We start from the raw sequence: 22,689 nt of genomic DNA, 5'->3' as shown, positions 1-22,689 counted from the left end.
TGTTGCGCCTACCAGGAGGTGAATAGCACTGTCGTTTTCAGCCTTTTTAAAGCCTTTAACCAGCATTTTTTCCATCATGGAGCTAGGATTCACGAAAGGTCAATCCAATAACCTTCCTCAAGTAAAGTCATTCATGGTGTTTGACTTTTTTCGAAAGGACGAGAGATTTAATGTCCTAGAAGTACGGGGAGTGAAACAACAAAGTTTCACCATTGTTAGTCTTTAAAATTGTACGTACATATCCGTCTATATTTGCAGTTCATATTATTCGCATTAGTTTCCCTTATCAAGATTGATCATTTCCATTTGTGTGTCGATGGTTTTTTTATCTGAATATATAAATTACAATGTAAGAGCGCTATTCCAGTTCTTACTTGGCGGCTTTTAATGAGGCGCGCATTTTGTAACAACCCTACTGCAAGTGATTCCAGTACTAAGTTTTAGAGTAGTTTTTGCATGAAATTTTTTCGCTTTGTTTTCAATAAAAGTTGATCTGCTTTTTTTTGTGGAAAATTGTTTTAAATCCATTAATACATGTTAATTATCCTTGAGTTTTTGTGCAACTTAGCAAAAAAAGGAAAAATATATTTTTTTGCTCTTTTGATAAAAATAATAAATTTGAAAATGGTGTTCATTTCATAAAATAAGTACCTTTTTGCATGTGAGAAAGGTCTTATATATATAGAAACGCTTCTGGTGATAAACTGAAAATGTATTTTTAAATTATCAATTTGTAGTAGTTAAACTTTGCAGATAGTTAAAATGTTAAAAAGAAAGTATTAATAGTTTTTGCACTGTTATTAAAATGGAAATAGTAATGCATCTATTACTTTCTATTTAAGTTTATTGTGCAGGGTTTAAATTCCTTTGTTTACTTGCATTTTTTAAAAAATATCTCAAATGCTTATTAAACATTTATTTACGAACAGTTGTGAACATATATTTCAAACTGTATTTCTCACTTGACATAGTTTTTAATTAAAATGCAGTGCAAATTTTCATTTTCAAATTTTAATTAATAAACACACTTGAAAACACTTCTTTCGAAGATCCTGCTGGGACGGAACAATAACAAATCGCTTGTGAGGAGTTTTTTTAGATGTAGATACGCATCCAGGAACGAAGCAATACTTGTAATTGATTCTACCAGCCATGACAAAGAAAATCAAATTATAAACAATCGCAGAATGCATTAAACCCTACAGACAGCAAAGGATTTTCACTAGCCTTTTATGCGCGCTGCTGTTAGAAGGCTCTTGTTTTCCCGCGCCTTCCCCCAAAGATCGCCAAGCACTTCTTTGTCCTAGCCAACCCCGCCGCCTCGCAGCGCGGCAGTGACGTCAGTCAAAGGACTTACAAGCAAATGACGTCACTCGCGCGTGAACTTTAAAAAATTATTTAAAAAAAAGTATTAGTCGTATCGTAAAATTTTTTTTGCAGATGATGTCCATGTATGTTACTCTATCATATAAAAATAAAATTAGAAAATCGAATACTTCCCTATTGACATTACTTATTTTAAATTCAATTAACTGATGACTAAAAGTGATTCAACATGATAGTTACATTAAGTACCAACAAAAAAAGAATCACATTATTAATATTCATTTCTTTTTTCAAAGTATATAAGTGAACTTGAAGTGACCACTACTGAAGCACTGTCCACTACTGGTGCTTTACCTTATGCCTTATTTGCTCTTCAGTGTCAGTCTTATACCAGAATTAAAAGGTGACGTTATTAATATTTATACCGAAAACATTTATATAAAATTCTGAGAATTATCCAGCGGATAATATAATATTTGTCCGTCAACCTAAAAGAGGTTCCAAGAAATTTTCTAGCTCCGTGGTAGCGCTCCCACGACCTAGACCCGGGTTCAATTCTCGGGTCGGCCACGGTCGACTCAGCCTTTCATTTCGCTGGTAGATAAAAAAAAAAGTTCTAATCGCACTTGGGAACTAAACCCTGGGGGCTTCGCATTCGGTTGAACACCTAACCTGAACATCTACCTTGCACACCAAACCTCTCGGTCTCGTAAACTGAGTTGGGCACAGTTGGCATTGGCCCCCATCGGCTGTCTCGCCACTGAGTTTAGTTTTAGTTTCTGAATTAAAAAAATATTCTACACCGACAAAACTTTAGCAGGAAATTTAACTGAACTTATCGCTAACAAACGACAATGGTGGCCCATCTCAAAAATTTGGAAAAATATTAAAGAAAACACTAATAATTATTAATTTAAAAACTAAATCTAAGGCTTTTTTGCTTGCTCCATTCAAAATCACTGGCTGAGCATTCCTCTGATATTTCTCGCGCCTGTAATATTTTCGATAGGGGGTACAAAGTTCAAGCCAAAAAAAAAATTGCAAAAATAAAAAATAAATACGCATATTGTACAAACATCCATATTTTATGTAATTTTCGTGAATAAAAGAGCTGATGTGTGCATCACATGACTTCCTTTTACTCCAATTTAATGTCATTTCCCCTATATTGACAATTTTAATGTGATTCAATTGTTTACTTTCCAAATATCACCAACAGTGGCCAAATTGAAACCAAATTTAAAATTTAAAAAAAATCGACAAATTTGTCGCCAAGTTGGCGATAAAACTAGGCAACCAAAAGACTGGCGATACATCGCCAAGTGTCCGACAAATTATAACACCACTTGAGTTTACATCGAAATCAACAATGATTCCCCCCCCCAAAAAAAATGGCAAAAGACCCCCTTAAGAGCATCCGAATGCAACCAAAAGGAAAGGTGCACAACTAGGCCCCACTAGGAGTCTACGTACCAAATTTCAACTTTCTAGGACATTTCGTTTATGAGTTATGCGAGATACATACGCACATACATACGTACATACGGACGTCACGAGAAAATTCGTTGTAATTAACTCGGGGGTCGTCAAAATATTGGGCGTTATACGTGGGGAGGGGATATTTCGGGTGTCTATGCGTTCTTAGGCACTCATCCACGTGTGATCGGGTTGGAAAAAAAAAACTCAACATTAATTCGGGGGTGAGCAAAATAAAAATTAAGGTCGAATTTTGAGTGAAATTTTTTTCGCGAATACAATACTTCCTTTTTTGTAAAAGGAAGTAAAAATGGGCAAATTTATAATCTTTTTTTTTTTTTTAATAAAAAGATTTTTAAGGGGTAAGCTTTCTGTCTTGCTATACTGGTGCAAAGAACGACATACGACGCGAACGGATAAAAAAAAAAGCATAGCTGGTGCGTGGTGTAGTTTAAACAATAAAATCAATATATATATCGAGGCACATTATTACAATTTCACAATTTTTCAAATTTTTAAACTGTACACTTAATTCAGCCTACCAAAAACTAAATAATAAATAATCCTCAGTTTTTTGCGATGCATAAGTGTTTGAGAATAAATCAGTCAAAAGTAATTGCGTAAAAAGATGTGGCCATTGAAGATTTCCAGTTCAAATTAAACCAAGAAAAAAAGCTTACGAATACATTTTTGTTTCCGTGCAATTTGAAAAAGCGCAAGTAATTTCTAATCTTCTCCGCCGTTTTTAGTAGTATTTTCCAAACCTGACTGACAAGAAGTTACATTAAAATTTTCAATATTAACATTGAGGAGTTTTATCCTCAATTTACTACAAAATATAATTATCTGATTCAAATGGTGATATAGAAAAACAGTAATACGGCTCAGATGACAAGGCGTTTGACCCTGAACAAGTTACCTTATGCAATATACCGACAAGCCTGGAAATGCCATCCAGAGACTGCAGTTTCGTCCTTGTTATGTACTCATCAGTCTGGACTATTAGACAATAATCAAGCTGGAAACTGGTGTCATCTCACTGAAGCTGAGAGTGCCAACAAACTGGTAGCTAAAGTAAATTTAGCACGCCAGCGAGAGTCCGTAGTAATGGGCGATTTAACTCGTCAAATTGAAGGCAAAGCTTGAGTATTAAACAGTATGTTATCATTGTCTGTATTTTGCATGTAGTTCTGCCTCGGCTCTGGCTTACTTTGGTAACTAACTGCTTAAGTTCCCCTTATGTTTGGCAATGTTATGTTTGGGTCGAAAGAGGAGCAATTCTTATAGTGACACAACGCCAGTAACAGTTGTTGGTGAGCAAACCTCCCCTATTTTAACAAATGGAATCGTTTAATTCTTTGTATATTGGAAGTCATCTTATCAGATTTATCGTGTGAATAATTTTACGTTTTAACTGGGATTTTAATGTTGTTTTAATTATTTGTAGAAAAAAATTAAACATTTTAATGGAACTTTTAACACTACTAATGACTTGTTTTATTTAGCACGGATCATTTTGAGTTTTAATGTTCATAAATGACTAAATTTGTGAATTTCGCGAACTGCTTAACACTTTAGTGAAATTTTCATTCTTATTTAATGGCTTGTTTTATTTAAAAGTAAATTGAAAATACAATATGATGTGTGATATATCGTTAAGGGGTTACAGTACATCAAAAAAATGATCAAAAAAATGTTTATTGCTTATTTCAAAACTAAATTATTCCAAACACAGGGAAAAAGTTTCATCGCTTTAGTTCAAACTTTTAAAAAGTTGTGAGTAGTTTTAGGTCATGCTCGCTATGTGTTCTTACGGAAAAGAAAAACTTTAAACCACATTTTCTCGGTGATCATTTTTGTTGTGTTTTCATGTCATTAGAATCCCTAAGGATTTTTTTCTGTTAAAGATACCGCTTTAAAGTAATACTTTTTGCAGTCAGGATACTATATTTAACTAATCTGTGCATTGGATAAGCATTTTATAAATTACTCAAATGTTTACAGCATGTTATACCTTTAAAAACAAAATTGTTTTTTAAAAAAATTGCGATTTTTTACATAATTAATCACGGAAAATGTTCTAATACATATATAAGCAAATGAATGAACAAATTTTTAGAGATGATTATTGTGATTGCTTAGCAAAAAGCTTTTTCTTAAATAATTGCAAAAACAAAAAAACTTTAAAGATTTTAAAAAATTGAAAATTTTCTAAATGTTTTGAATTTTTTAAAAATATGGGCAATATTTTTAAGATTGTGAAAATAAATTATTTATTGCGAAATGAGTGTGCATGTTATGGTTTCAAAAAAAAAAAAATTACATAAATTTTTAAAAAATGTTCAAAAGGTACCGTGACCTCTTAAGTAAACTAGTTTTCAGCTTTGACCAAATATGACAGCAAAGAGCTTAGGGTTGCCATATATTTGTAGAATGTTGCCAGGAAGTAGGAAATCTGTTAAATTCATTATATCGCCAACATATCCCTGTTCTAAACTCTAACCTAAATACCTTATATATAGCACATTTAATTCCTTAAATCACGCTGCCACAGCCGGACTAAATGGGTGTCAATTGCTGTGCATAGTTTCGCAATTCAAAATGACGGTGTAATTACATCAGCCTTTGACACCACAGCAGAATACTGATCATTACCGAAAACTTGGCTTGTTAAATGCTTCACGGAATAGAATTCACTATTAGTCATGTGCCTATCATTGATTATGTTCATGTTTTGACAACAAACTTTGTGACACGGAAAAAAGTGCGTGATCTTCATCTTTATCTTTACTAATAATAAAGCTGAAAGTCTCTCTATCTGTCAGGATCTCTGTCCGGATCTCTGTCTGTCTGTCAGGATCTCTGCGACGCGCATAGCGCCTAGATCGTTCGGCCGATTTTCATGAAATTTGGCACAAAGATAGTTTGTAGCATGGGGGTGTGCACCTCGAAGCGATTTTTCGAAAATTCGATATGGCTTATTTTCTATTCCAATTTTAAGAACAAAATTATCATAAGATGGACAAGTAAATTACGAAATTATCATAACGTGGAACCGTAACATAGGCACAAGCCAATTGACGAGATCCGAAATTATCATAACGTGGAACCGTAACATGGGTACAAGCCAATTGGCGAGAAAATTCACCATACATTATTTGTAAATATACAGGCGAACCAAAAGATCCTTTAATTTTTTCTATTACGGGCAAAACCGTGCGGGTTTTTTTTTTTTTTTTTTTTTTTTTTTTTTTTTACCCCAGTAAAAATTGAAAAGGATTTTTTTAAACATTTTTTAAGGAAAAACTTCACATAGCTCGATGCGGAATAGGCTTACACAATGCACTAAGAAATGGAAAATCGCAATTTTTAGATTCACGTCTGTCTGGCTTTGAGGTACAGATATAACAGGGTCATTCCATAGTGACGAACGTAACATTCAGAGACTAGTTTTCGCTGCATAACATGAGTTTTAAACGTCTAATAATCATTAACTTGTGGTTTTTCAGAATTTTGTGAAAGAATATAACTTTTGTGTAATATTCATGCAATAATAAAACACAGTATAAATCACATAAACTGGTTTTTAAAACTAAACTACTATTGTGTGACGAACGTAACATTTTTGCAACCTTGAATTTGCAACATGAAATTCAGCTCTAAATTTCTCTAAATAGATATTACTAGTATCTAAGGTAGATATTACTGCAAGAGCAGTGCAATGCGTTATTTTCATTCCTTAACTTTATTCTTCATGCAGAAGAATAGTCATTTTTCTTACAGTGTGACAGAAATGAATATTTTTTTCAAAATATGACGTGTGACAAAGTTAACCAAGAGGAACGCAACTCGGAAGTTCGTTCGTCACGGTTAGTCCAGTCAATGAACACTTGTAGCGTGCATGGAATATGCGATAATTTTTGACTTCAGAATATTGTTAGGGGTAGTTAGTAAGTAAACATACTAAAAGTCCCCGACCCTGGGGGGTGAGCTAAAGGTGGGAGGGAGGGGGAAGAAAATTTTGGGTTTTTCGAAAAAGTGTCAGAAACGGTGGAAAAAAAGCGTTTAAAATAAAAATTCAAGCTAAATAAACTTACTTTGAAACTGTTTCTACACATATTTGTCAAATTTCCAGTAATTTTCTGGGTATATGTTATAAAAAATCGATAATTTTCGGAAAAATTCTCTCTTTTTGTCAAACATTTGCTCCCTAGTGCCCCTCAAGATCAGTATTCATGAAAATTATCAACGACAAAGTTGTAGTACTTTAAATTTCCTTCAATTTGATATGCTACTTTGTTATATTTTATTCAACCAATCAAAAGTTACAGAATTTCAAACACGTACTTTCATGGCAAAAAATGGAACATTTGCCATTTACAAATTTCAAACTGACTCGAAAGGATCGCGCACTTCCTCTTTCTTCAATGAATTCGACAATCCTGATGGACAATAACGAAGTATTTGTGGATTACTACAACACAAACGATGTTTAAGATGTGGGGGGGGGGGGGGGGGGGGTGCGAAATTGCGACTTTGTGACAAGGGGGAAGGAAAAAGTAAGAAGTGTGACAACAAGCATTTTTTAATACGAATATGTTTATGAAAAGTAGCTTGTAAAACGAATTTTGTGACAAAAGGAAGGGAGGGGGAGGTAGAGGGTTAAAAATGTTGAAAAAAAAGTGTGACATTATTTATGGACAGCCATTTACCAGGGAATCGGGCGAAGATTTCAAAATTACGTATATGCAGTATGAATTGGTGGACTGGAAGACGTGCGGAAAGTCAGCACTATACATACTGTTTAAGGAAATTCATAACGACATTGATTTAATTAAATTTGAATTTGTTGTTACTGAGGATACCTATAGTCCACAAAACTGTTAGGCAAAAAGAGACGACTGTATAAACCATATGGACATCAACGTCAGTTAGAAAATTGAAACGACGATCAAACAAGAAGGTTTCTGTTCAACTTTCATAATAAAAGTCAGCTGACAAATCCGCTAATGATGAAGCTGTTGAATAACGAGACAAATACGCTCTGAGCTTTAGGTGATGTTGACGTTGATATTGCGAAGACGCATCAGATGTCAAAATTCTTCGGTAGCTATCATTTGAGAGGAAGTACTCCTGGTTGTCCTCTTAATAGCCAAATCCTCAACTGATCAAAATATTCTGCCAGAAATCTAAAATCATACAACATGTATCGAAGGTATATATCAATAGTTCTTCTTCCCCTGAATCCATTGAGGCAGCTGGGGTCATATGTATCTCTCATGGTATGGTGCTCTAGCGACAGAAAAATCCCTCAATGAGTTCCGTTACAGATCATTTATCAAAGTAGCTGCTAACATCAAGACTGATCTCCAACTCTTCCGTTCCACCAAGTTAACCTGTAGCTAGGAACTTAATGGTGAAGTACCGTATTGGGGGTTTGGGAAAGGAGGAATGACCAACTCGTGCTGAAACTCGGAATCGGATGTTGCTCCTGACGGAATCTTGAAGATGATTTTGACAGATTGCTTTTCTGCAAGTGACCAGGAGGTCACTTGTAGAAAATCATCATTAGACTACACTGTCGCAAGCTTGCATTGCAAGGGCAGTTGCAACAACGGATTCAATATATTTATCCAGGACGAAGGGGACGACGATGACATCAATACATTACCAATTTCTAAGAACAACTTTTCCACTGCTGGTGATATGACCCTTCCGCCTCAGAATAGAACCAAGATGTCCCCTTAAAGATGATATTTTCATTTTCTAATTACTGTCAATACATATTTCATATAAGCACTTTCAAAATATGATTAGTAATTATGTGGTAAAAACTATAATTACAAAAAGGTGCTGCCGGTCAGCTACATTTTCCTTATTTCTATTGTTAAAATTTTCATTATTCTGCTATAGCGTCACATATTCATTTCAATAAGAGTGACGAAATTGAGTACATGCTTCAGAGTTTTGGATTGCTTGTCAGCTGGGTGTCGCTGTGATTGGGCATAGGCTTCGTATTTCTTTGGTATCAGGTTTGAATCTGCAGTTTAAGTGTCCAACCGGTGGAATTTCAAGACACATAAAACTGTCAGGGTAAATGTCACATGATTGCTGCACAAGATCCTATGAGCGCCTGCTTGGCACAGACGCTCTGCGACAAAAGAAGGAGATAATTTTTTCCTCGAAAAGTATTGGTTTTCAAGAACGTGTACCTAAAATAACACTGGAAATGTGACATATATGTATGAAAACAATTTCACAATGAATTTAGTTAACTTTTACTTTTATTCGGAACACATTTTTCCTGCCGTTTCCGAGATATAATCGAAAACCACAAAATTTGGGTTCCCCTTCCCACCTTTAACTCCCCTCCTTCCCAGGGTTGATGACTTTCAGTATATTTACTAATTAATTAGTTCTAACAAATTTCTTAATGATTAAGTGCTGGCTTTCTCCACTTCCTCAGTTCATTTTCGTTAAATAATGCAATGGGTATGGAGCTAATTCATATTGCATATACTTAGTTCTGCAAATCTTAGTAAGGGGCTGTCGGTAAATGATGTTACATTTTTTTCTCAACATTTTTGACCCCCTCCCCCTCCCCAATTGTCACAAAGTACATTTTATAAACTAATTTTTATAAACATATTCGTATTGAAAAATGCTTGATGTCACGCTTCTTACTCTTCCCCTCCCCCTTATCAAAAAGTCACAATTTTACCACTCCCCCCCCCCCCAACCCTTAAACATCAATTGTGTTGTAGTAATCCACAAATACTTCTTTATTGTCCATCAGGATTGTCGAATCCATTGAAGAAAGAGGAAGTGCGCAATCCTTTCGAGTCTGTTTGAAATTTTTAAATGGCAAGTGTTCCATTTTTTACAATGAAAGGTGAGGTGTTTGAAAATCTGTAATTTTGATTCGTTGAATAAAATATAATAAAGTAGCATATCAAATTGAAGGAAATTTTAAAGCTCTACAACTTTGTTGATAATTTTCGTGAATACTGATCCTGGGGAGGCACTAGGAGTAAATGTTCGACAAAAAGAGAGAATTTTTCCGAAAATCATCGATTTTTCATAAACACATACAAGGAAAATTATTGGAAATTTGACAAATATGTGTAGAGAGAACAGTTTCATAGTAAGTTTATTTAGCTTGAATTTTTATTTTTAAACGCAATTTTTTCCACTGTTTCCAACATTTTTCGAAAAACCCCCAAAATTTTTCTTCCCCCCCTCCCTCCCACCTTTAGCTCACCCCCCCCCCCCCCCCAGGGTTGGGGACTTTTAGTATGTTCACTTACTAACTATTCCTAACAATATTCTGAAGTCAAAAATTATCGCATATTCCATGCACGCTACACCCCTGTTTTGAACACTCATTGACTGGACTATAGGTGAAGACCCTCGTTTAGTTTTTTTAGACCGTTACGTGACTAAATATTAATTAAAGTAAGCACTGATACTTTGTCTTAAAAGTAACACTTATTTTAACAAATTTTCAACATGGATTAACTAAAGGCTTTTTAATTGGCTTTGTGCATTTTTTTTTTCCTCCTGTGTTTTGAAATGCAATTTTTATGCGAGAGCTTTGAATTTTTGATCCCCAACCTTTTTGTGTGACGGAAATGACGTAGTTGTTTTAATTATTGCCAAAAATAATGAAAAACGATAGTTTTTGTAAATTTATTTTTTTAAATAAAATTAACAATTTAATTTCCAGGCTTAAGTAATCATATATTTGTGGATTTTGGTCACTTTAAAACGTTTCAAATAATGCAGATTTTCGAGGGATTTCTTGTATTTAAGTGAAGTCAGCAGTTCAAGAGCGTAATCTTTATCACTAAGGGTTAGCCTTGATTTTTTGTTCGCTCACTTTTACTACCAAAATTGACTTCATTATTATTATTTTTTTTAATTGCTTTTGGCTACAATTAAAAAGCGGGTAATGTTTAGTTTTCTCACTGCTTATAATATATGTTCTTCATTAAAATATACAATCTTGTAGTGAATATGCCTAAGTCAGACGCAGAAAGAACAAGAGCTTAGCGTGAGACAAAACGTATGGGTGGAAATGGCAATTGAGAATGTAAAAAAGAAGAAAATATAAAAGTTTTACTTCTATCGTGGGTCTTTATAACACACTTTCATTTTTAAATCACTGATAAGCGGAACTTCTTTTTTCCCAGAAAAACTATCAAGAAATGTAATCTTCTTTACGAAAACAAAAGCAAGTGTAATGATTGTTTTTTTTTTTAAAGAAGGCTTCTTCCAGGAACTTTTTGATTTTCATTTCTGCACAGTAGTTCCAATGTTAACATTATTGGGAAGAGGATAAAGCAAAACTGATTTTTGCCTATAGGTTGACATTTTCGTTGGAATGACCCAGCAACATTACGCAGGCAAATTATGGATGAATAAACTCTTTATTTGCGTTTTCAAATTTGATTTTTGCGCTCCCATAAACAATCAAACTTCAAATTGGTTCAAATTCGCAGCATTCTTTCTTGAACTATACATAGTGTTGCTTTTTTTAAAATAATAATATGTATGTGGGATGGTATTGAGAAAAAAATGCTTTGTTAATTTTAATTAGAAAAAAATTAGAATTAAGTTATATTAACATGCATTCGATTTATTTATAATTAAAAGGTGTGCCCATCAGGCAGATGGTTTGGCTGAAACTGAGTCGTTGAAATTTTTAAGGGCTGTTCTTCATGATTTTTCCCGCGCTTTTTTGAGAGATCTTGTTCTTGAGGGGGGGGGGGGAATCACTCTTGCGATGGACATCCCTGTAATTCATACAACCGTTAATATTTTTTCATTGAGGGCCCCTCAAAAAGTTTTCACCCAGGGGCCCGCAAGATCTAGGGCCGCCATACTGGCTGGGGTGCTACAACTTTCCATCCTAAAAAGTGTTATATTATGCATATGCAACCCGCAGTTTTAAGTGTATTGGTGTACATTCTGCACATCTGGACACACTTTAATTGTATAAATCAAGTACATTTGTACCTGTTTGTATTTACATTTTAGTTCGGGAAGTTCTCCTTAATGAACCAATATTCGTCATTAATCATTGCTTACTAGAAGAATAGAAATTACTTCTAGTTTTCATCAGCGCAAATTTTTCTTTTGAAAATCAACGTAATTCAATACAAGTAACATTAATTTTAAGACATTTTAAGTTTAATTTCATTACGCGCGAATCCAGGAGGGGGGAGGGATCATGACCTCTTTCTCCCTTAATCTAGCAAAAATAGTCTAAAACTGCATTTGGGGGAACTTTTATTCACCAATTTGGTATTCAAAATATTTTTATTGGAAATTTTAATTAACGTCCTATTTTCTGTGAGTACGCCTCAATTTTACCGTACATTTGCCTTACATTTACAAACGCCTGGAAAAGGTCCTTTTTAAAGGCTATAAACTGCTATGCAAATCAATTATTTATTTCAAATCCACGATAAAATTCAGTTTGCGACACTTTAAAAGCCAAAAAAAGGTAGCTTTTTTGATACATTTAAGTGAGGAGATCTCCGAAATAAGAACCAAATTCGCTTTTTTTATGAATATTTTCTTCGTGGCACGGCCATTTAAATTTGCTAAATATTCCCAAGAAAAAAAATTTGTTTATCAGTGTAATTTCATTGTTAATGTCATTTAGTACCCTTATAATTTCATTGTTAATGTCATTTAATAGTAATGCCCCCATAAAAAAGTATGCATTTTTCATCATCTTTCAAAAAATATATTTTAGTTATCCCATTAAAAAATAAGTGGCAGACTATTTTTATGCATTTCAAAAAATATTTACATTGACTGACTTTGATAGTTATTACTGTTGCAAGTAGCAAACGCTGAATTGCTCCGTGTCTCGCTTCAAACAATTTTTTACCACAAAAGTTTACAAACTAAGAACTGCTCATACATTTTGCGTATATGCATAGCTTTTATAGAGTACAGAATTGAGAAATTAAAATCATGTTAAAAATTGCTCGAATCTAGCTTCTGAAAAATTAAATGTTTACAACAGTTGACTTTTTTAGTACAGATATATATTTTTTAATTATGTTCTAATTTCTCGCCATAATTAGAAACGAAACAAAACTAAGTAAAATAAATGAATACATTAAATTTCCTGTCTTTAAACTTACGATCGCACTAATAGAAATGCAAAATTATGAACAAGGACTAAGGTTTGACATACAAAAACATGTAGTATAGTATAACCAGGAGAAACTGATGTAAATTTAGTAATGCTTGATTGATTAAATTAAGCTTTGGCACATTTGAATTATTTGCTAAACTTTCGCAAGTTAAAAGTACAAGTCATTTTGAGGAAGATGAGTTAATCAGTCTTCAAAATTATAGTAATACTTCTAGTTCCTATAGTTTGCGGTAATGGAATCACTTGAATTTAGAGTAAACAAATATGATAAAAAATGAGATAAAAATCCATTAAAACTACTGGGCATGAATCAAAACTCTTTAAACGCTGATTTTATTCCTAATCTAAAACTATACTATCTAATCTTTTCTTCTTTTTTTATATTAAACTATTGTTAACTAAACTCTGCACAAAAAATTGATTTCAAATAAACAAGTTAAAAAATTATTATTATTATTATTATTATTATTAGATTTTAAATAAATTCTTTAAATACCTTTATATCGTGGCCGTATTTGAGGGGTAGGTTTTGAGGGGTTCAAACCTCCTCCGATATTTTCCAAAACTATTCTAAAACATGATTTTCATTAAAATTTGTTTTTGTTGAGAAATTTATTATTACCGTTCTATTATTAAGTTTTTCAATTTCATTTTAAAATTAATGTATTACTATTGGCAAATTGTACAAACTCAATGTTTTAATCTGAAGTTTTTTTTTTTTTTTTTTTTTTTTTGTAGTAATGTGGTTGTTTCCATGTGTCAAAAGTACTACTTTTAGTCCACTAAAGTTGATGGAATGAGCAAAAAAAAAAACATGGAGCGAGGAAAAAATTTTCTTTTCAAAACGTTTAGCTTTTAATTAATTTTTTGAATGATCGATTTTGTAAGTAAGACGTGGTCTTTATGACGTCAAAAGTGATGAATTTTGGCACGCTACACCACTGGCAAGCTGAATGCTTACGCTTGCTGTCTACCGCGTTTCCACGACATGATAAGAAGCGAATGAAATATAAATCAATCATATCGTTGCCAGTACATGTGTGTAAAGAAACGAATTAATTACTGCGTTCTGCGCTAATGGTATCAGTGAATGGGATTCCATCACTTGTCATGTCATGCGCAGAAGCAGAAAAAATAAAGTTGAATCTGCGCACCGATTAAAATAATTTGTTAAAAATATTAAACTTTGTCAAATTATTTAAAAATGGTCAAATCCTATGTTTTTAAGCATGCTCTTTCAGAAAAAAATGCTTTTAAAATTTCGGAAACGACTCCATTGTGAAAATCATTTCTCACACAAAAAATACAGCGTTTTCCTTCAGATTTTGAATACCTGATGCTAACAAAAACATCAATATTCTTGAAATCTAAAAGTGCCAAACTCCCTATTTTATATATTTTTTAACCATGTCAAAAAATATGAATTTACCAAATATTTCTTCAAAAGTGAGTACATAAGTACATGCATCATTTTCCTTCTTCTTCTTTTTTTTTTTTTTCTTGTGTGTGTGTTTCTAATATTTAACAAGGGTGAAGTTCTGTAATATACACATCAGACTTTATTCTTCATTTAAGGTATCCGACTGCGTTAAAATCGACATTTTCGATGAAATATTCGTAATTGTTTTTATGATTTCATTTTGTAGTCTGATTTATAAGCTTTCCAAAACTCTTATTTTTTACTCTACGTGAATTACAACTGGAGTTATAGCTGTATTATTACAGAGTCGTACACTGAACTCCAGACCGGAAGTTGCATTTAAACGCGTTTTTCTGAAGAACGATATTTTTGAAGAAAGCTATCCACTGTAACAATGATATCTCAAAAAGTTATTCGAGTATTGACGTGAAATTTTCTGAGATAGTTTTCTGTAATATGCTTGATGTTTTCCTCTAAAAGCTAAGCTGAATTTCATTATTAAGTAATATTTTCATGCAGATAATTTTAAACAAATGCGTTTGTTTACGAAAAAATACCAGAATAGGAACTTTGTTTGGCTATATTTCAGTACGTTTTTAAAAAATAATAAAACTTTTAGAGCAAAACACACATTAATGTCATACAAATGTATTACTACAAGAGTTTGTGTGTGATTAGAACCAAATTTTGTCCATAGCTGTTAGCGTAAGACACGTTTTTTCGCTATTTTTCTTCAAATTTGTCCATTTTTTTAAAAAAATAATATTTTAAAAGCTTGTTTTTACATTTCTTTCATAGTTTTGAAATATATGTAGTTAAAAAATAACATTTAAAATAATGTCCAGGTTATTTTTCAAAAAAATGTCTTCGAACGCAGTCGGATAAGACACATCATCTTTTACATTTGCTCATATTAATGCCCTTAAAGCAGTGGCGTACCTAGTATGGGTGACACCCGGGGCCGTAATATATGGTGTCAACCCCCCCCCCCCCCCCAACCTACAGACGCAAAGGGAAAACAAAGATTTTATGTAAACATGAAATTCATGCAATTTTAATAAACAACTACATTTGGATCATAGAACGAAATTTTAGGTGGGCTAATGTACAAAATTGAAATAAAAGTAGTGGGTCCGAGGGTTTATCCCCTGAAAATTTTCAAATTTGTAGTCTAAAAGATACCCGGAGTGGACCGCCCCCGCCCCGCCCCCTGTTGTGTCGCCACTGCTTAAAGTAGCATCCCCGCATTTAAATAATCTACTGTAATCAAATCCAATAAAATATACGAATAAAGTCGAATTATATGAAACATACTATCGACTTCGTGAGAAATGTGTTGGTAAAACTTTTCCCAAAACACAAGTCTGGTTACGGACCTGCTTTATACTAACATTTTTTCGCGCCGATAACTTAAAAATACCAGATTCATATTTACTTCATCAGAGCTAACACAAATTTATCTCTCAAATTCCCCACAAAGCAAAAGTTAAATCTTGCAGAATTAAGCTTATCTTAAAAAAAAATAGTAATAAGAATTAAAAAATTTAATGTGATGAGAGGAAAGAACGGGTGCAGTGAGAACGTTCTGATCAAATCCGCCACATAAAACAAAACAAAAAGAAATATTTCGACAGATTTTATTTAATTTTGGGGGCATTGGAAATTATATAACGTAAAATATAATTTGCAATGAAATTATTTTCTCATCATTTAAAAGCAATACGTAATGGTATTTTACTGCATACATTTCTGTAACGTAAGATGTATAACATCTATCTCTCGCAGTCATTCCACTAATTATTTAAAAATTGAAAACCATATTGCCCTTATTCCCCCCCCCCCCAACTGTACCAACTGTAAAGCATTCAAAAGCTGTATTTCAGAGTCGAGAAGGGATAGGGAGTACTAATTCATGTATAAGAAAAATCTTTTTGCTATTTTTTTTGCCCTGAGATGTTACTAAATTATCTGTTAGCACTCTTTTCAATTGTTGTTGTTACTTACACCACTCGGGAACCCGATCCCGAGTAGCAATGCTACTCGATTTTAAGGCAGAGGGGGTACGGCTTCACTTTAATCGAACGCCTATTTCTAGATTTTTAATGAGAAACGGGAAATGAGCGACATTGAAAACTATCTAAGTCAAATAATTTTAAAATGTTCAATGACTAGAATGTATCTTGAAATGAGATTTTCGCCTGTCTTTTATAAAGAAGTTATTGAAAAAACCCTGTGTTTAAAGTTCTCTTCATAAGCTGTGCGTGTGCGTGTTTTCTTTTCTTTTTTTTTCCCTTGTTGTCTCTGATTATAACCGCATATCTATTATTACTTCACTCTCTCCTGTGTTTTTAATTTAAAAAGAAGGATTGTTTTACTAGGAAGTTTCTTCAACAGAAAAACTTCACATTAATAATATTTTCGTGCCCCGCACCCTTATCACCGAGAATTTCTACGAATTATGCGAGCTTACATAGACCAAACTATATGATCAGACGCATTGTAACCGCAATCATAACTTGTAACTAATTTTGGTTCACTAAAAACCAACCACGAACAAAAGATGACAGGTTAAAAAAAGTGTGCGATTCAATTACAATACACCAAAATACTCAATCATTCTTAAGCTTGCTTAGGTTTTCGAAAGCAGGGAAATAGGCATCGATCAGACCGATCAAACATAAAACTACGTAATATTTAACAGGTATATACTATGTTTAGGGGTATAAACATTTTTGGTTTCAGTAATTAAACTCCGAAGTACGAAATAAAGTCATAATACACTAAATTTTGTATTTTCTATCAAAGATAGTAAAAATAAGTATATGATATTTAGTGAAACACACACAGCTTCAGATTTTGGCAAAACATTCTCAAGAAATCAAATACTACGCATCGAACCTTTATTTACGTTAGAAGTCCATTGTTACTTTCTGGGTTGCACGAATCATGAATACACTTGAATTACCGAATAAAAAATCAGAACTAATTGTGAGTTTAACCCTTAATAACCTAGAGTTTCAGTTTTGATACCAATCTTTTTTGATACCAATCTTTTAAACCGAATGTTCACATTACTATTAGTTTTTTTTTTATTGGTTGGCTGTACTTATTTTACTGTTGTATAATATTCTTTCCAACGAAATTAAAAAAAAAAAAAATCAAATGTCATTATTGTTTTATTTTATCTATGACATATTACTCGCGCGGCAAAGTGAACAAGTAAACACATTTTACTAAAAGTTTTGTTGAATACAAAATATTGTGTATTGTAAATATTGTAAAATAAATATTGTGATTTTTTTAGCTATTTTTCCCTTCATCTAGACCCTCAAGCAAACACAGTAATATTAAAAATAAATCACTTTCGTAAATCAGGCTACTAAGAGTTAACAAAACTGATCTTTCTATAAAGCTTGGTGGATATGTTAAAGCATATATTGATACAAATCGTTTAATTAGAATGCCACCGGGGGCGAATGCAGACTACCACTTTAGAGGTGGTCATGCTGAAGAATGAACCCCCCCCCCCCCACCACCACCACACACAATGAACTTACGGTTTAGGGTGCGAAACATCTAAAACTGCTTGGGTGTCAATATAAAGTACATAATCGGCCTGGAATAAGGCACTTGATAGGGCATAAATACTAAAACTTAATTTAACATTGAAAAGAAGTAGTACAGTAGAACCTCTCAATAAGGGACACTAAGGGGACCGGAAATTATGTCCCTTAAATAGAGGTGTCCCTTCTTCGGAGGTATATGAAATGGTGCATGCATTATATTAACTCCGCATAATTTCGCACTAAACATAGCATTTAAGATGAAATGCTAAAAATAATTTAGAAATTGAATGAAATTTAAACGTAATTAAATTTCAAATGCTATTCTTATAATAATTAAAATTTAATAAAAAAAATTGGTAATGCTATAGTTTCGTAACATACAGGAATTATTCTGTAGTAATTCCATGACTGAACATGAATGTATATGAACTTGTTCGATTTCATAGAATTTAAAATTTAATACGATATAAATTTCAATCAGTGTCCACATTTCAAGTTTTTTACACGAAGCTATTCATAGGCCGTTGATTATCCTTTGGCTGTTAGCCTATTTGAAAAAAATACTAAGTGGAGAAAACATGCATGCAAATTTTGGCAAGAATTTCACAACAGTTATATATTTGTACACGTTATTGTCAAACTTTGATCAGTTGAGCTTTAGATTCTTAAATGCCAGTAAGTTCAATACTTTTTATGATGCATTTATACGTTAGTTGTTGTAAGTTTTCTCTTTAACTGTCCCTTAAATAGAGTGTCCCTTATTCAGAGGCAAATACATGGAGGTCCCAATTTAAAGGGACTGGAACCAGAAAAAATGTCCCTTAAATAGAGGTGTCCCTTACAGGAGGTACTACTGTATTTATAATATTTACTTTTAAAAATAATTAATTAATTGAAGAAAAAAAAAACTACTGAAATCGTTTATACATTTTGTTGATAAAATGTTTGAACACAATGTGGACGGATACTCTTGTTGATGGTTGGGAAGGGGGGGGGGGTCATGACCCTCCCCTTGCATCCACCCCTGGATAGTAGTCAGGGCTAGATATTGAACTAAGGAAACCTTAAGAATTTAAATATAGTAAAATATACACGCAGCGAAAATTTCATATAGCGCAACCACCAATGCAATAGTTTTAGTGTATTGAAGTTACATGCAGTTCAACCTCATTTATCCGGACTAACTGGGATCAAAGACAATCCGGATAAACAAAAATCCGGCTAAAAAGTGAAACGCATTCGTAAATAAACACTTTTTTTTCATTACAGAAAAAAACTATGCATTGTAACAAAATTACAAAGGATTGTTACCGCAAACACAATGTTAAAGTTGTAAAAATGGTAAAATTTTACAAAAATTACAAAATTTTTGGTTGCAAAATATATAGAGTTAAGAGTTTCATCAGAGTCTATAGCGAAACTCATTCTTCACGGCAATATAGTTATAAGATGCAAGAAAAACCTGAGTATTATGTTACTGCCGCTGGATGACCGAATACCATAAATTTTTAATCAATTATTATATTTGTGGGTTGCAGTCAGAATGAAAGATGTGAGAAGTAGAAAAATATGCGTTCAGTATGGTCATAACACGCAAACGCATTTACTGATTGCTACGTTAAACTAAAAATAGCAAAAATTCCGATTAGCAAAATACAAACGATTAATAACATACGAAGTGGACCTAGATAAGGAGGTAAACCTGTTGTCAACAATGATTTTACGTATTTTTATTCTAGTATTACAACTAAAAGCTTTAACGTTGCACAATGTTTACCGGAGTAAATGTAAATACACGAAAGATTTTTTTTTTTTTTTTTTGTCAATAACGGAAATGAAAATGATGCGGTTATTGTACTCAACTGTGATAAAGTAAGCTTAAAATTCAATTTTGGAACAGTATCATAAATTGGGCATTAAAAAATAAGGTAACTAATAAACATTCGGTATAGTTTGATTTCAACTACAAAGTAATAAATTTCTATAGCAAGTGCTCCCTTGAGCAATAATTCAAAGAATTTATCTTAATGGTAAGTTGAGCAACTAGAATTTGTTTCTGTTGAGTGGGGGAGGTGAGATGAGATTACATACATATTTGATCAATAACGGTCTTTATCATTGGCATGCAATGGGTCATTATATGGCTCGTGACCAATTGTTCTCCTATGAATAATCCCCCCTTTCTTTACCTCTGGTTGCGTGCCATTTAGAAAAATAATTGACTTGTTTGACTATTTTTTCATCTAACATTAGGGTATATTATCGAGTAAACAAGTCCCCCCCCCCCCCCATCCTAGTAGATGAACAATTAGTAATTCATTTTAAAAAATAAACTTTCAAAACGTATTTCATTGATGAAAAGGCAGCAACAACTTCTTTCTTGAACGATTCGAAAAGGAAAACAATAAGAACATGTTGGTTTTGTCCGCTGGTTGGGGCAGTTCATTCACTGAATTTTTACTTTTTTTACTGCAGCCCCCCCCCCCCCCCCCCAAAAAAAAAAAACTGAAGCAGAACCAAAAAACGTTTTCTTAATTTTTTCTTTAATATTTACACACTAATAAAAATATTATTTTCGATGTTTATCAAATGACGCTACAGATTTTAACAATGTTATGAATTTCCGAATGCGAAACAGAGTATGAATCTTCATTCACTGTTCAAACCTTATAAAGTCGTTGGTCAGACCACCCTAATCTGACAAAATGACAGAAGTACTAATTATGAACTGCACTCATATCTCAAAGAAAAAAGCATCAAACAGAAAAAAAAAATGGTTATATTTATAGTGAAAACAACTTATTGAAGCGTAATAAACGTTTCACCGGTTGATGAACAGAAGAGGGAGTGCCATGCCAAATAACGGTGGGGGAAAAAATCATTAGTTTTCAAATATGCAATTATTTAAACACTAATACATATGCAAATTTTAATGCTGTAACCGTTCTTCTTGAGTTGAAACAAAGTTCAAAAAAAAATCATTGATAGGCAACTCTCGATAGCTCGAATCTTTTTTTATCTCGAAATTTTCGTTGGGTCCCTAAATCTTGAGAAGACAGTGAAACCTTCCCAGAACTTGAAATACCAATATATTGAAGGTTTTATAGAAGGTCCCTCGGGACGTCGCACAATGGGGCGAAAACACCAAAAAAGCGCTTATTATTTTTTTTTTCGTATATTAAACCAATTGAGGACTAATAAATTTGTACAGGCCTACCTCTTAGGCAATCAGAACTGGAATTTTAGATCCCTTCGTCCACTACAAAGCAGAAGGAAAACTTTAGAAAGTTGAAGACCCATAAATGTAAGCGAGAATTTACAAAAATTGCTTTTAAGCAGTCTATAATATTTTTATTAATAAAGGCAGGTATATTTAATTTCCCCCGTGTCCAACGATAGTAATAGGACGAAAAAATTGAGTAATCAAATTCTAAAACCAAAAATCGGTTTTGATCAGCACCGAAAACTTGGGAATTCAAAGTTATTTTTTTCAAAACACTCTACAAAAGAATGTCCTCTTAGAAATTAATATTAGTTAGTCATAAATGTGATCTGCAGAAAGATAATGAAAAGGAATTAGCTGGATTAACTTGCGAACTTTGGTCCCTGAACCCAAACAAATTGAAAAAACTCCATAATAACATGCCTGTGTAAACAAACAAGCGAAAGAGGTTTAAAAATATTTTTAAGCGCTTTTTGGCGTTTTCGCCCCACGAGTCATCGAGGGTCAACGACTACGAAAAATACGATTTAAGGGCACTCACCGTTAGCGTCCGTCCTGAAGTGGTGGGCCTGGTGTCCGTTGTCAAACCCCATCATGGGGGGCATGGGGGGCGCCGTCATGCCGTGCATGAACGCGGCCCCGAAGTACATGCGGCCGGGGTCGGGGAAACACTGCGCCGGCGGAGGCGGCTGCGGCTGCGGCGGCGGCGGCTGGTAGGGCGGCTGCGCCTGATGGCTCACCGCCGCGGCGGAGCTGACGGCCGGCGAAGGCGGCGGCGGCGCGCCGCCGGCGTCGTCGTTGTTGCTGCCGAGGCCGAGCAGCTCCTGGATGGCGAAGGGCGACCGCTGGTGGGAGGCGGGCGGGTAGGGCGGCCGGGCGGGGTGGGGCCGGGGCGCGGGCCGCTCCCCGTGCAGCAGGTTCATCACGGACATCATCAGGCGGCCGTAGGGGGGCTTGCCGTACGAGCTGCCCGCTGCCCCAAAGTTCACGCCGTACTCCAGAGCAGAAGAAGAGGGCCCGCGAGGGCCCTTCTCACGCTAACCCGGGACGCGGGAAACACACCGTGACGGTCCGTCGTAGTCCAGAATTGAAATATATTCTAAATCGTATCTTCTGTCCGGAGAGTGTTTTGTAAAAGGTGCTTGATAAGGAAATCTTTGATGCTGGTCAATAAGAAGGCAAGTTTGTCAGTACTAGACCTCATACTACATTATTGCCATCCTTTCTAGTTTCGAAATCTTCTAAGTCGTATCTTTCAATGTCCCAAGAACTATTTGCAAAAGGTGTCTTATGTGATCTCAACGCTGGTCAACAAGAAGTATTGCACCACTGGTCCTCATAATACATTATTGCATTACTTTCTCGTTCAATATGAAATTTAAGTAGCTTCCATAGCGAATATAAAACAATGATACTGTGGTTGAAGTACTGGAACAAATTTTACTTTGGCAACAATCTTATTGATATCTCAGATTTGACAGGTTATTTCTTCCACAGATACTGC

The 22,689-nt window shown here is 34.0% G+C and overlaps 1 protein-coding gene across 1 annotated transcript; it reads right to left on the bottom strand.

Moving 5' to 3' along the window:
* Positions 1-21,712: 21,712 nt before the first annotated feature.
* On the bottom strand, positions 21,713-22,108 carry LOC129226814 (uncharacterized). The gene has a single exon (XM_054861442.1). It carries the CDS (start codon positions 22,106-22,108, stop codon positions 21,713-21,715), a length of 396 nt encoding a protein of 131 aa, XP_054717417.1.
* Positions 22,109-22,689: the final 581 nt, after the last annotated feature.

Source organism: Uloborus diversus, chromosome 7 (genome assembly GCF_026930045.1).
Source record: "Uloborus diversus isolate 005 chromosome 7, Udiv.v.3.1, whole genome shotgun sequence".
In the NCBI taxonomy this organism is placed as follows: Eukaryota; Metazoa; Arthropoda; class Arachnida; order Araneae; family Uloboridae; genus Uloborus; species Uloborus diversus.
This window is presented reverse-complemented; position numbering and strand designations above follow the sequence as displayed.